At 38.2% G+C, this 15098-nt stretch overlaps 2 protein-coding genes across 4 annotated transcripts; both read right to left on the reverse strand.

Annotated features, from left to right (window-relative positions):
• Positions 1 to 402: 402 nt before the first annotated feature.
• LOC104612851 (uncharacterized) lies at positions 403 to 3513 on the reverse strand. 2 transcript variants are annotated; one of them, XM_088901501.1, is made up of 2 exons: positions 3143 to 3513; positions 403 to 2668 (listed from the first exon to the last, which is right to left on the reverse strand). In XM_088901501.1, exon 2 carries the CDS (start codon positions 2577 to 2579, stop codon positions 657 to 659), a length of 1923 nt encoding a protein of 640 aa, XP_088757627.1. In that variant the 5' UTR covers positions 2580 to 2668; positions 3143 to 3513; the 3' UTR covers positions 403 to 656. The 2 variants fall into 2 exon arrangements, with proteins under 2 accessions (XP_088757627.1, XP_010278761.1); XM_010280459.1 differs by having other exon boundaries at positions 403 to 2811.
• An 884-nt stretch (positions 3514 to 4397) lies between these two features.
• LOC104612850 (uncharacterized) lies at positions 4398 to 8061 on the reverse strand. Of its 2 annotated transcripts, XM_088900025.1 has the most exons (5): positions 7627 to 8061; positions 6349 to 7513; positions 5470 to 6209; positions 4906 to 5409; positions 4398 to 4786 (listed from the first exon to the last, which is right to left on the reverse strand). In XM_088900025.1, exons 1-5 carry the CDS (start codon positions 7738 to 7740, stop codon positions 4694 to 4696), a joined length of 2616 nt encoding a protein of 871 aa, XP_088756151.1. In that variant the 5' UTR covers positions 7741 to 8061; the 3' UTR covers positions 4398 to 4693. The 2 variants fall into 2 exon arrangements, with proteins under 2 accessions (XP_088756151.1, XP_010278759.1); XM_010280457.3 differs by having other exon boundaries at positions 4906 to 6209.
• Between the last annotated feature and the right edge of the window lie 7037 nt (positions 8062 to 15098).

Here is a 15098-nt window from a genome sequence, read left to right on the forward strand (position 1 = left end):
AAAGTGTTAGAAACTTTCCCCCCATGTGAGGAAGTTATTTATCTACCCACCTAAGACATGGGTAAGTGATACCCAAAAAAAAATAAACTTTCCTTAGTCTCCACATTAATTTGAAAAAAAGAAGGAACCAAAATCCAATTGACCAACTTCCCCCCTCTCAAAATCCAAAAAAAGAACGCTCCCTAAACAACATCATTGTTGGTTACTTACATATGAATCCTGTTTCGCCATTCAACTCTGCATTGTCTACCCTAGCTCTTCCAAGAAAGAAACATATACAACACAATTACTTTTATATGGATACCAGTATGAATCCTTCTTTAAAGCAGCTATACATTGACCATTTAGATCATATGTTGCTTCCAATTCCATACCTCTATATTACAAGTAAAGAACTTCATGGGGCTGTGGAACCAGACAAAAATGCCATGTATTTAGTATCAAATGTAGAATGAACACTGTCCATAGTACAGGATAACAAGAAACATCAACATGAAAATGAAACTCAATTGCATTGATCAACAACATGATATAGCATGATTTAGAACTAAATTATGGTACATGGCCTACAAGAAATCTAATAATATCCATATCACAAAGAAAGAAAAGAGATCATAACTTATTTAAAAATTGTTGTGCTGTAATAAATTTCAAAGTTAGTTTAATCTTCTCCTTTTACGTGCATGATGAACTCCTCCATCTACGTCTACAGAACCAGACACACTATTTCTCCTTCTTCTTCTGAGGGTACGAGAAGAACTCCCACTGTTTGGCTCTGACGGGGCATCAACAGGAACTCCAGCATCATCCTGAATCACGGCCATTGTACTTGAAGCAGAAACCTGATCTGCAGCTACCGTTGCTTCTCGGGATCCTTGAACATTAGGATTGGAATCTTGTGGATTCATGGATGACGAGGCACCAGACTGGTTACCACTGTTTCCAAACCTCCTCATCATCCTAGATAAGTCAGCAGCCATAGCAGCCAATCTATCAGAAGTAGAAACACTGTAAAAAGCATGCCGGGGCCAGAAGCCAATACCGTGTCGTGCAATAGCAGGTGGTGTACTTCTTGATTCACCCCCATGAAGCCCTTCAGAAGGTGAATTACCATTTTCAGTGTAGCTTAAAGCCACTTCAACAGCATTTCTAGATGACTCACCTCTCCTTGTATCCAATCCACTTTCTAAATTGTCCCCCATATGAAACCGCTGGGCTGTCACAAGCCTGGAAAGCAATCTACGGCTCCTATTTGAAGCACTAGCTCCATCAACAAACCTCTGTGTACTCGGCTCTTCTTGCCTGTCTAAATTTCCATTGAGTATTTCTCCACCCAAAATAAGCCTCAATGAGTTAATTTCTTCCAACCTCTGTGAAAATGGTCTCCTTATTTGTTGCCTTAAACTCTCAAATCGATGTCCGCGTGGCCTAGGAGGTATCTTCAAATCTGAATTCCCAGCATCCTGCCCCTTCTGCTTATCCCCTGTCTCAGAGTTCCCCCGTCCATAAATAGGAATTATTTTGGATTCAAGTACCTCCCCCTTGCATACAGGGCACTCCCTATGATCACAGTGAAGATACAGCCACTGATACAAACAAGGCCAACAAAATAGATGACCACAAGAAGTAACCACTGGCTCCTTGGCCACATCCAAACAGATATTGCAATCAAAATTTGTGGTTCCACTAGCTTGTTCCTTTGCTCCCTCTTCCGAATCCTGTGCTGCAATGCCTTCCAAATTTGTTTTTTGGGTCTCACTATTTTCTTCATTAGATTCCTCGGTTGTCACACTGCGCAAGGCACCATTCTCTGAGGAAATTGCACCAAGATTACGGCTAAGACCATAAGGAACTGTTGATCTGAACCTACGAACAGGCCAACGGCGGCGATGTGACTCGACCAATCTCCTGATACGATATTCCGGATACTGAAGAAGCACACGGTGCAAAGGGCTGTCTCGAACTAGAGTATCTCCGCCCCGTCCAGTTACCTGATGTGCGCCAAACCCAGTGGCTTCAGGTACCAATCCACTAGAGACACCATGCTGGGCTTGATCAGAAGGACTGACTGGGATATATGGAATATGTGGAATATCTTCTTGGACTAAGGGTTCACCAGAGGAACCGGGGGTTGACAATGAAGCAGGCACATAAGACGGTGAGTATGGAACGTATTCCACATGGTTGCCACCTTCGTGGACCATAGTTTCAGAGCCATCATTCCCAGTAGCTGATGCTGGAGCATAGGACGGAGAGTAAGGAGAATGTTCAGTAAGTTCATTCATGTCCTGCCCTACAGGTTCCGGGCGCGCTTCCACAGTCGGAATGACAGAATCATAAGATGGGGAGTAAGGACTATACTCAGGATGGGACCTGCCTTCCCCAACCAGCGGTTCAACATCAGATTGCGTCGCTTGTGGAATAGACGGATAAGAAGGGAGCGACGAGTAGTCGGGACAGGCAAAGGAGGAATTTTCATGAGAATCTAGAGGTTCCACAGCTTGCGGATTCGGGGAAAATGAAGCATGAGATGGGGAATAGGGAGCATGAGAATCTGAGGCCTCTGCATAATGAGACATCTCTGTAGATCCACGAATTTCTGCCTCGCCTGATGCGGATAGGGAGCCAAGAGAAAGATCAGACCCAAGATCCAATTCCCTACGACGTGCTGAATGAGGAAGACCGAGATACAAATTCAGATCCATTCTCCTGTTTTGACCTTCATTTCCCTCATCTGCCATCCCCAAACCAAACCCCCCCAAAAAAAACCCTAATCTCTTCTTTCTCTTTTTAATCCTAAAACTTCATGGTCTGATGGTTTCAATCAGGAAAAAAAAGCCAGAAAAATTATATATCATAAATCCGCAAATTTTTCAGAATTCAAGAACATAAAGCCTATGATTTCCAAGAAAAGAACAAAAAAGAAACAAAAAGCCCTAAATAAACCGCAAAAATTGTGAAGATATTCGACCTCAAGAAAAACTGAACAAAACCCTAATTGTCCTTCGATCAAGACACCGGAACGAACACCACCTCTCTTCAAAATTTCGAACTCCGTACAAAGAATCGATTTAGCGGTTCAGGGTACCATCTATTTGGGTTGGTTCGGGGAAACAAATAATAAAACCCTAGAAATTCGTACCTGCGAGTAAGGAAGAGGAAACAGTAGTAATCGCGGCGAAAACATCTACTTCAGTCTGAGTCTGACTTGACAGAGGAACTGTTGCATTCTTCAGAGGCGATGGGAGGGATTAGATACAGAAATTCCTTCCAGAACGACTGGAAGGAAGGTTGGACTGAAAGAAGTAAGTCTTACTTGATTTTCCTTCCCGAGAGATCTCTGCTCATTCATTGTTTCCTCTTTTCGACAGATGGTTTTGGGCTCGCTCCTCGCTGGCCCTAGAGTGCGTGCGGGGACGCCTTCAGCCTTCTTGTAGTTGAGCTGATACGGGAGAGTCGCGCCGCTCTCCCTATTTAACGCTTCCACCAAGACCTAGCGGGCGCACACGTTGGTACGCGCCAATCCTTCTTCCTTTTTCAAGGGCTTTTTAGTTTTAGTCAGGTCCCGCCGGGGTGCAAATCGGGCCGGGTTAGGTCGGGTTGAAATCAACCCTAACCCAATCCGATCTAAAGTATTCAGGTTGAATTCTGGTTTATCCGACTTTTTAAGTACTAAACCGAGCTTCAACCTGACCCAACACAACTCAACTTTTTGGGTTGGGTTCGGGATAACCCAGCCCAGTTGCACCCTAATCAAGATTCAAAGTTATGCTGCCAATAGCCATGGTTCTAGCCATCTCTCATAAATTATCATGTTCTAAATACTATAGTAAATCTTCGTTTTCAACTCATAAGATGAAAAAAAAATACTATAAGATAAGATTTACGGCATAACATAATGATCATTTTAGCCATAAAAAATTATTATTAAAAGAGACAATTTTGTTCCATCAAAGCAAATTGACATTTGACAATTTATCTTTCCAAAAATGAGAAAGCTAGGGATGGGTATTATCATTAATTATACAGACGATTTTTGATAGACCTCACATAGATCTGAAAAAAAAAAAAAAAAACATAAGTATTTTGATTAATGAAAACCAAAATTTCATTAACTAATTTTACCCTCTCAAAATCAAAAAACGAAGACCCTAAGTGGTTATTGGTTAGTTAAAATGAATTAGAGATTACCCCAAACAAGCTAACTGAGGCTACTTTCGATCAGAGTTGGTATAATGCCAGAACCAACCAAATGGTGTTAAATTTGAGGCAACTCTAAATTTGATAATAGATTATGAGAAAAACGGCCATACACTTCTACTGTTTTGGAGCAAGACTAAACATATAGAATTCAATGGGGTTACTTTCCCTGCTGACACCATGAGAAAAGTGCTTCCTTACTGCTTAGAATTTTTCTCATTTGAGATTTTATTTAAATCATTCAATTCAATTCACTATCCTGTAATAAAGCACCATCCTATCTCACTTCAGAAATATCCCCTTTCATTGTTCCTAAACGCTAATAACACTCGAAAAGGAAAGCAAGAGAAAAAAATGCAACTCTTAACCATGACAAGTCCCATCAAAATATTACTACCAAGAAAAAAAAAATCTAAGGGGTAAACCAAGGTTTTAACCCCATAACTATGACTGCCATGACAACCACACCAGCACCAATAGCAAGTATCTTGAGTCAGTTTTCTGTATCTCCCAACATCAACCGGTTCTCCAGAGTCTGTAGAGCTGTTCTTGTCTTTTCAAGCTGCTGCTGTTGCTGCTCTTGTTCCTACAATTACCAAACAAATATGTGGAGCCATTATGCACCTCAAGATTAAAACCAAAAAGAGGAAAGAAAAAACTAATGTAAACCACTCCCAACAAACCTTTTAAGAAGAGTTGCCTCACCTTATCATTGTTGCTCTGCAATTTCCCCTTTTGAGTCTTCCTCAGCTTTCCTAGACCCATGCTACTGAATGCCTTCTGTGCAGTGTCCTTCAGTTTGATATTGTTCTCCTTCTCTTCTGCAACGAGAGTCAACAACTTGGCACTTTTCAGTCCACTACCCGACTCCAGTTTCCTGGCGCTATTGTCAATGTTCTCCTTGTCATCCTTCAAGACCCGGATTGCCTTTCGAATTGGTGTTTGCTTTTTGCTGGATGACTTCCTCGGTGTCACTTGAATCTGAAGTGGTAAATGATGCTTGGAGTCTGATCCAGGTGCTCCAAGGCTTAAGCCTGCTAGAACATTGGTCAGAGTTTGATCAGTGGCTGAAATCTCATGGGACGTTGGAGCCTCAACCAAACATGGGATGCATTCCTTGGTTGCTGAAATCTCATCAATCGTAACAGCAGACTCCTCAGCCACTGTATCTGAAGCTGGCCAATACTTCTCTTTCTCTGCCTTAGGAACCTCATGGTCAGCCACTGTATCTGAAGCTGGCCAATACTTCTCTTTCTCTGCCTTAGGAACCTCATGGTCAGCAGTATTCTCTGCCTTAGGAACGTCCATCTCAGGTTGATCAGCAACAGTATTCTCAACTTTCAATTGTATATCTTCAGGAACATCATCTCTTATGGAACAACTGTCAGAACTTGACTCCAAAAATGGATCACAGTTCTCCGGTTGTTCAGGAAATAGTTCCGTGGAGTTTGAGTCCTCCTTGACAGGATCACATTTCTGCAATTGATCAGGGACGGCATCTTCGACTTTCAATTGCATGTGGATTCCAACCTTTGCCAAAAACTGGTGGGTGGAATTTATCAGCTCCCCCTGAGAAATTTCAACAGTTTTCTCGGTTGGGTCTTCATGATTTGCTTCTGCACTGCAATTTTCATTCTCCAAACTGCTCATGTATTCATGTATTGCAATCTCCATGGATTCGAAATTCCCTAATTCTGGGATCAAGGAAGATTCTTCAAATCGGGATTTAATCTTATTGCATCTCTTACCATCAAACTCATCTTTGGCAGCTTCTCTCGATGCCAAATGGCAAGTCTTGCTCTGATGGTCTTCCCATGCACTCACCTCAGAATCTCTGTTTTCCAGGTTTTCTTCGAAATTTGGGTCTTCGACATGTTTTTGACGGGCATCATCTGTACTATCTTCAGGCTGCTTGTCTCCATTAGAATCTTCAGCATCAGTTTCCTCATTAACTGGAACCTCATCCGACACAGGCTCAATACCAATAAGAACAATATCAGCAACAGTTTCTGCGTAAGTGAGCATTGATCAGGCAACCCAATTCCCAAAAGAATAAAAGATATAAATGAAAAGGCAAAAAAGGCACATTTTAAATGGATTAGACAAGAAATTGAGAATGCACGAAAGGATAGAAATAAAGCACCATACCTCTGTTTTGCTGTACTTCATCATTTACATCACTGATCGATTTAGGCGGTTCATTGGGCAAGACAGTTTCAGAAACATCAGATGATTCTTCGGATGCCTTGTTTTCTTTCTTCTCCAAATCTTCAGTCTCTTCCTCAGACAAATCGGCAATCTTAATGGCTTCTGGTTTCCCTCTTCCTTTCTTCTGAACCGATTCAGACATCTTTTTTTCAGCCAACCTCGCGGATCGCCTCATACTGTAAACACGCGTAGCAGTATTTTCCTTCTGTTTCTTTTTGACTTGTTTCTTATCATCTTTTACATTAGTACTTACCGATTTGGACGGCTCCTTGGGCAAGACAGTTTCAGAAACAACAGATGAGTCCTCGGGTGCCTTATTTTCTTTCTTCTCCAAATCTTCAGTCTCTTCTTCAGACAACTCGGCAAACTTAATGGCTTCTGTTTTCCCTCTTCCTTTCTTCTGAACCGATTCAGACTTCTTTTCAGCCAACCTCGCGGATTGTCTCGTACCGTAAACACGCGTAGCAGTATTTTTCTTCACATTGGACAAGACGGTCTCAAAAGCATCAGATGATTCCTCGGGTGCCTTATTTGTTTTTTTCTCCATATCTTCAGTCTCTTCTTCAGACAACTCGGCAATCTTAATGGCTTCTGTTTTCCCTCTCCCCTTCGTCTGAACCGATTCAGAAATCTTCTTTTCAGCCAACCTCGCGGATCGCCTCGTACCGTAAACACGCGTAGCAGTATTTTCTTTCTGTTTCTCTTTGTCCTCCTCGACGTGGGTAGCTACTTTCTGATGAGTTGAAGCCGCCATAGTTCTTCTCCGGGAACATTGGTTAATGGGTGTCGCCAGTATTTCTGTTATATTACCTTCACCTGGTTTCTCGACCAATATCTTGGAATCTTCTTCCTTTTGTTGTTCCTCCTCTTGGATGATTCTTCTTCTTGTCCCCCGGAGAGTCCGAGTAAGAGGAAGAGAACTTGGGAGTTCATTCTCGATCAGAACGACCTGATCTTTAACGGGTTGTTTCCGGCGAGTTGAGGTTCTGCGGCAGGTTTTGGGGAGATCCGGAGATCGGGTCTCTGTCTTCCGTGGCGTTTCACCAACAGGTTGTAGGTCTTCGGACGCAGTTGTTGGATTCCTAATCTCTTCGATTCCCTCCACCTAAAAAGAACAAAAGAATGACATAAAAGATCCGATCAACGAAGAAACAAAACATGCATGTTAAGTGAATTAAAGAAAAATCGTTAATGGGTTTACAGAAAGAAATAACTTACATTAATGAGAGCATTCAGAGCATCGGCCATGTCCACGTTGGTCATGTTGGCCGGTATTCTGTTCTTCTTGCAGAGGGTTTGGAGCTCCTTCCTTGAAAGGGTATGGAAATCCATAGTAGAATGGAAAGAAATTGAGAAACCTCGTAAGCGAAAGGACGAGAATAGGTGATACAGACGCTAGTGCAAAGAAGAAACTGAGATGAGAGCAGTGAGAAAGGGAGGGGAAGATGGAGGGATTATATGTAGAGAGAAAGATGGAGAGACGTAAGCAAAGCAAACCATCGGAGGAAATGACCGTTTAGAATTTCGAAATTCAAATTCTGCTAAATGCAAGGAAATTAACCAACTATCCGCCACATTCGTCGAATGCGTTTCGTTCGGAATTCGGGTGAGGGCCGTGAGACCACCGGAGAAGAAAACTTTGTATGCTCGTCAGCTCGTAGGCCTTGACAACACATTTGAGATTCGAATACGTAGTTTTTGGAGAGACCGGATCTGCTCCTCACACAGGGCGCCTCACAACGACCTCACAGGACTTTGGAGTTTGGACCCTGAACATGGATCCGAAGTTCCGAACACAATTACCGAAAAATGGTATGGATCCGGACTCAGAACCTTTCTGAGCTCTGGGAGCCCAAAGAGAATTATGTGATTGTACTCATGGTTGATCGTGGAGGATCCAATCAAAACTCAAAAGATAATTATGGGGATTGTACTATGGTGGGACACAATCCTATAGAATGATCAAAACTCAAAAGATTTCAGGCCTTCAACCTTTTTTATTTGTGGCGGGTCCCAAACTCCCAATCCATTTACCGGAGTTGAATTCAAAGCATTGGGCCCGGATTTTATACAACACCCACCACCCTGGAATCTGGATTGGGCCCTATCTCCATGCTGATTATGATGCTTTGTATTGGGCTTCGTTAATGAAGTTTTCCTTTTTAGAAGGGAACCCCAAAAAAATACCTTAAAAGCGTTGAAGGAGCTTTTCTGGAGAGGTTTTTAGGAAGTACTTTTGTGTGTTTTTTAAATAGAGTTGTACAAAAATTTACGTTAGTCAATGAGGAAAAATACTTAATTCATAAAATGAGGAAAAATACTTAAACAGTTCAGAAAAAACATTAACATATGTCATATAATAAATAAATGTGAAAATAATAAATTAGTTCATTAATATTAAAAATAATTAACATTTTTTCACTTCAAGGGACTATGCAAAAGGGGGTAGCCTGTCTATGGATGCAAACAGATAGAATCAAATTCGGATAGAGGTATATTTGAATTCGACCCAATAATGTAAGTTATATATTCGATCCAATTTGATCATCTGACAAATTTCACAAAGATTTATTTGAATTTGAATTCATTAAGTAATGAATCGTTTTTTTAGCTAAATACCTCGTCATTTGAACTACTTCCAAGTGGCTGATGACTCAGGCCGAAGTGGAGAACTTTGCCTGTCGAGCTGAGTCGAGCTGGGCAGGATAGGTGGCGAGCTGACTATAGTGTTGAGCTACCTATGAGGTGCCGAGCTGACCAGGTGGCGAGCTGCCTGTGAGGTGTCGGGATGTCTAGGTGCCAAGCTGCCTATAAAGTGTCGAGTTGCCTGCGAGGTGCCGAGCTGACCAAGTGGCGAGTTGCTTGTGAGGTGTCGAGCTGCCTGTGAGGTGCCGAGCTGACCAAGTGGCGAGCTGCTTGTGAGGTGCCGGGCTGTCCAAGTGCTGAGCTGCCTGTGAGGTGTCGGGCTGTCCAGGTGTCAAGCTGCCTGTGAGGTGCCGGGCTGACCAGGTGTCGAGCTACTTGTGAGGTGCCGGGCTGACCAGGTGCCGAGCTGCCTGGAGGTGAGCTAACTATGAGGTGTCGAGCTGCCTGGTGACGAGTTTGATTGATGAGCTTCATTGCTTTTTAGAGACCTGCAAGGAACCAAATGTCAGAGGACCCGAGGTGGCTAACCCGGTGAGGTCGCTCTGATGCTTAAGTCAGTACTCTCATAGTAGACTGCGAGCTAAAAATCACAAAGTATGAGAGCTAGAATTTGCTTTACTTGCTTGCTTGCTTGTCATTGGGGTTGATGCCTTTATATAGGTATTGTTTGGCGTGGGCTTCACGCACCATATCCGAGATTTCTGCGAGGTCATCTAAGTGGTTTGAGATTCCTAAAGGTAACCGCCATGCACATTGACCACCCTCCGGATCATTCGGCACGTGGGCCAACTTTTAAGGATCGTGGGAGTGTTAGGATATGCATGCCAAATTTGTCGGTGAGCACATATCGTAGGTCGCCAGGTCGCGCCTAGGCCAGGCCGCCAGGTCGGTGCATGTGCCAGGATGTCAGACCGCGCCTAAGCCATGCCGCCAGGTCGCGCTGGGCCAGGCCGCTGATTGGACACCATCAACTTGGCAAGTTGTTGCCTGAGTGATTCCGGGTGTCACCTAGTTATTTTCACATTTATGTCATATAATAAATAAATGTGAAAAAAAATAAATTATTTCATTAATATTAAAAATAATTAACATTTTTTCACTTCAAGAGTATGCAACAGGGGTAGCCTGTCTATGTATGCAAACAGATAGAATCAAATTCGGATAGGGGTATATTTGAATTCGACCCAATGATGTAAATTATATATTCCATCCAATCTGATCATCTGACAAATTTCACAAAGATTTATTCGAATTTGAATTCATTAAGGATGTTGGATATCCCATTCTGATTTGATTCAATTTAATTTTTCATTTGTTGAAATTTAACAAATTATTAATAAAAAAGCAAAATAATATATACAAAGAAAAATAAAAACACAAGCATTGGATTCTTTTGGATCAAATAGGGGTGGTTCGAATTCGATCCAATTTTTAAACGAATCATATTTTTCAATCCGATCCAATTTGAAAAGCTGACAGAGATATCCATCCGAATGCAACAAAATAGGATCGGATTCAAATTTGAATCATGATGCCATTTGCACTCCAAAGCCTGTCCCCAATACCCATAATCCCCAACCTTGAAGAACTTACCAATAGTCACTATTAGACAGCATCTTCACCACAATATAGTGAGTTTCCAACCATGCTACATCGTATTCAAGTGTTCAGTTATATGGTTAGGGGTGTCAATGGTATTCTAAAATTCGATTCTGAATTCGAGATTTAACATAATTGAATCGAATCAAGATAATTCGAGTATCTAATGAGTCAAATTCGGATATCCTATATATTTATGCCGAATAGTTAATCGAATTTGAATTCAGATATGATCCGATTCGATTCGATAAATATTCAAATTTAAACGATTATTTAATTCTTATATATAATATATAAAATATTTAAATGTTTTATATAATTTATATATATATAATAATTAAATTATATAAATAATTTATATATTTTATATAAATAAAAAATATTTATTTTATATATTTATTAATTACCTAAAATAATTAATTAATTGAATTCAAATCGAATCAAATATTTGAATATTTAATCGGATTCGAATTCGAATATTAATTTTTCATATCCATCAAATATTGAATTTTCTAATTAGTTTCGAATTTGGATATTGCTTGATCCGATTCAAATTCGATCCATTTACACTCATAGTTATGGTGTGGTGTGGACCAAAACCAAATATATCATAGTGTGGTCTACACCATGCCCAAAATATCCACAACAGTATTTTATTTGTAACCACGCCATAGGGGATTATAATCCCCTCAAGAGATACATTCAAAAAAAAATATTTTATTATTATAGCAACAATATTTTTCTAATTATTTGCCATGCATGTAATTAATAATAGGGTAAATTACATATAGATACCCTATACTTTCAGGATAGTGATAGATAGGTCCCTAAATTTTCAATTGCAAAACTTGAGTGAGGTGTACTCTCAAAAACAGACACTTGGGTCCATCCATTAGTATTTCGTTAATTAAACATTGCATAGTGCCAAAACTACCCTTTTCATGTACTTGTAGACCGTTTTTCATTATTATATTTATTTATATGTTTCATTAATATCGTATAAGTTATTGAGTTAGTCAATGGACCAACTACTTGTACAATCAAGTTGGTGTAAATTTTATAGCAATGAGTTTCTTATGATTTTTTATCGAATTGGTGTTATATTCTTTTATATAGTTTGATTAATATTGTATAAGCGTGTAAGTTAGTGCACATAACAATGCACTTGTATCCATGTACCGTATAAATTTATAGTTCATATGTATTTCAAACCCAAACCGAATGTCTTCCCACGATGACATTCTCACATCAAATAACATACTCAAATTTTCAACAACATTTAAAAGGACTATGTTGATGTTTCAACACTGCTCTTTTCCGGATGGCGGCATTCTCTAGCAATGATTTTACTCCACCAACAATTTCCTACCCTCACCCACAAATTCCTTTTCATTGAACTCTCTTATGTTTCTTTGTAGAGATTAGAATGAGCAAACAATGATGCTCATTTAAATGCTATTTTGGTCATTTTTATTTTTTTTTATTTTAATAATTTAAAAAATATATGGGCATTTCAGTAATTTTATCATACACCATAATGTAAATTAACGAAAGTGGACCAAAGTGTCTATTTTATGAGAGTTAAGTGTACTCAAGTGTTGCAATTGAAAGTTTAGGGTACCTATTTGTCACTATCCCCAAAGTACAGGGTACATATCTGTAATTTTCCACTAATAATATTTATTTTACCATTACAAGTGTTATCATATTAGATATTAGAAGTAGAAATTTTAGGTTTTTAATTTTAATATTTTTAGATTATTTTTTTAATAATTATTTATCATTAATATTAGTTCTCTTATATCTGTGTTTTATATTCCATTTAATTTTATAATAATTATTATTTTTTCAATTCAATCGGTATTTTTTATTAAATCGTAGTCATAGTTAAAAATCGACAACATGTTAAATTAATTCATATTATTAGTTTGTATTTTTTCTTAAAAAGCAAAAATAAAATATTAACCGGCATAAATTATTTCACATCATGTATTTGAGATACATGGAATCAAAACACAAGGTGTGGCCTAAACCACACCACACCCTATAGAACGACTATGTGGTGTAGTGTGGTATGGTTCAAGCTATTGATTTTTTTACCATAATACATAACACCTATTCCATTGTAGTGGTGTGGTGTGTTCTCAACCACACCATCCAATTTCTCAACCACGCTACAAAATACCCCCTTAGTTGGTAATAAAATTAACTAACCAACCAATAAAAGGGTTAAATAAATAATCAGATAAACAAGAAAATATTAAATAATAAAATGATTATATAATTAACAAAATAATAAAAGAATCAAAATCTAAGAGATCGATTAAATAATTAATCAAATATAAATAAATTAATGAATTAATTAAATAAAATAGGGAAAATACTTAAATAATCAAGAAAATTACTCAAATATGTTATATAATAAATAATCAAGAAAATTCTTAAATACATTTTTTCTAGGGCTTTTAAAAACATAAAATGAAAAGTCAGTCCAAACACATAGTCTTTTGAGTAATCCGTAGCATATTATGGGTGCAATTTTGGTAGGCTACGCCGGTTTTAAGGATAATCCAGGCCCATCCCGAGATCAAGCCCAATCTGTCCAACGAAGGGCCAAGTTTGTATCAATGTTATTAATTCATCATTGATCCGAACATGTTCGAACTATCACCCTGTCATCAAGATTCCGGGTTCCTTTTATATGAAATCCATCTTTTGGCAAAAAAACCCTTAACCTGACTAAGATCTGTTTGACTCGAGCAATTGAACTGCTGACTTATTTGATCTGATCATCGGGTTATAAGTATGTACAAATTTTCATAGGCCATAACTTTGAGTTTATATGTTCAATTGAAAATGGTTTTTTTTGTTGTCTTATTATTTTCAACCCACAGTCGAACTGGCCGGTTGGACGGGTCAATCTATCACCCAGCCAGAAAAGTACTAATTCATTGGAAAAACAATTGACTTGGTCAATAACCCAATGGTTCAACCGGTTGAATTATCGACCTATTTAACTTGGTCCATTTATTTCATTAAGAAGAATATTTTCATACATTGTACTTATTTTTTTGTTTAGTATGATGAATATATAAACATTAGAAACATGCCCATTTGTTTTGTAAAGTTTTTATATTTTTCTATAATTTTATCTATTTTTATATTATATTATTTAATGATTTAATCTATGGGTTTGATTTTTTTTTCAAATTGATAGTAAGCTTGATTGCATATTGATAAGGGAAGTGCTAGAAAAAACACTTATATCCTAGAAAGATAAATTAAACTCTGTTTGTAACTTTTATATTACAGCTTCCTGATTTGTTAGATAGGCAATGTTTGGTAAAAATTTTGAAGAGCCAAATTTAGAGAATGTTCGACAATATGGTTGATTTTGTTTCTGAAAACAAAAAACAACTGTGACATCGGAAAAAAAAATATAGTATTGCTGATGTGGCAGTTTTTTATTTTAAAAACAATGCAAAACCAATCATGTTATCGAGAACCCCCTTAATCATCATACACACATTTATGTGGCTCTCCATGCAAGTGTCAAGTGTCTTCCTGAGGCACAAGGACCTATGTATAAAGCTAACCCTTTCTAAAGAATGTGAATGGCAACTGGTAGGGTATTCATGCAAATTGTCCTATCTTCACTTTTGAACCCACCAAGGTACGCTTGATCTCAAACCCATTTAATTTTTCTTCTCAATTTCTCAAACCTGTCCCACCCGATTATCAAATGATCAAGTAAAACTTTTCTTCAAGATCAATATTAAGTATACAAAAAAACTTTGCTCAAGACAATTTATTCTTAATTTGAATTTAGACAAATAGATACCGTTTGTATTTTGCAATCTTAAATCTTAATTATATTAATTTAAAATCTATTTAAATTTAATAATAATGGTGTCAATAAAATTTTAAAATTAACTAATAAAAACTTAAATTTCATAAACAAGCAACTCACGTGAAAGAATTGCTTGGATTGGACTTGAACCAAACCAAATGCTCCAAACTTGCAAATTAACCGATTAGCAATGTCAGGCCATAGGGCTTTCTAGTCTTGGCTTATACTTAATTAATTTCTCTTAGTATATTATATTACATTATATTATATTGTACCACATATTTTATTTGTTATAATTATATATAACCAGGTTTATAATCAGATATGGGGAACAGGTACCAGCTGTGTCAAATAAAACTAAGTATCGGGTATAGGATACTCTAAGGTCAAAATCCAAATTCATCCCAAACTTTGTAGGGTTTTAATCCAAAATCACAAATCGTATAGGATTTTAATAAACGGGTCTTATTAGGGTCGGAACGAATTGGATGCCCAAAAATTTCTGAGAGATGCCATTCCTATCAAAGAAACATTGCAGTAAATGAGTCAATCTTGCTAAGCCATTTATTAGGCATCTAGTTACTAGTATTATAGT

The sequence above is a fragment of the Nelumbo nucifera genome, chromosome 3 (genome assembly GCF_055504915.1).
Source record: "Nelumbo nucifera cultivar China Antique chromosome 3, China Antique-T2T, whole genome shotgun sequence".
Taxonomy (NCBI): Eukaryota; Viridiplantae; Streptophyta; class Magnoliopsida; order Proteales; family Nelumbonaceae; genus Nelumbo; species Nelumbo nucifera.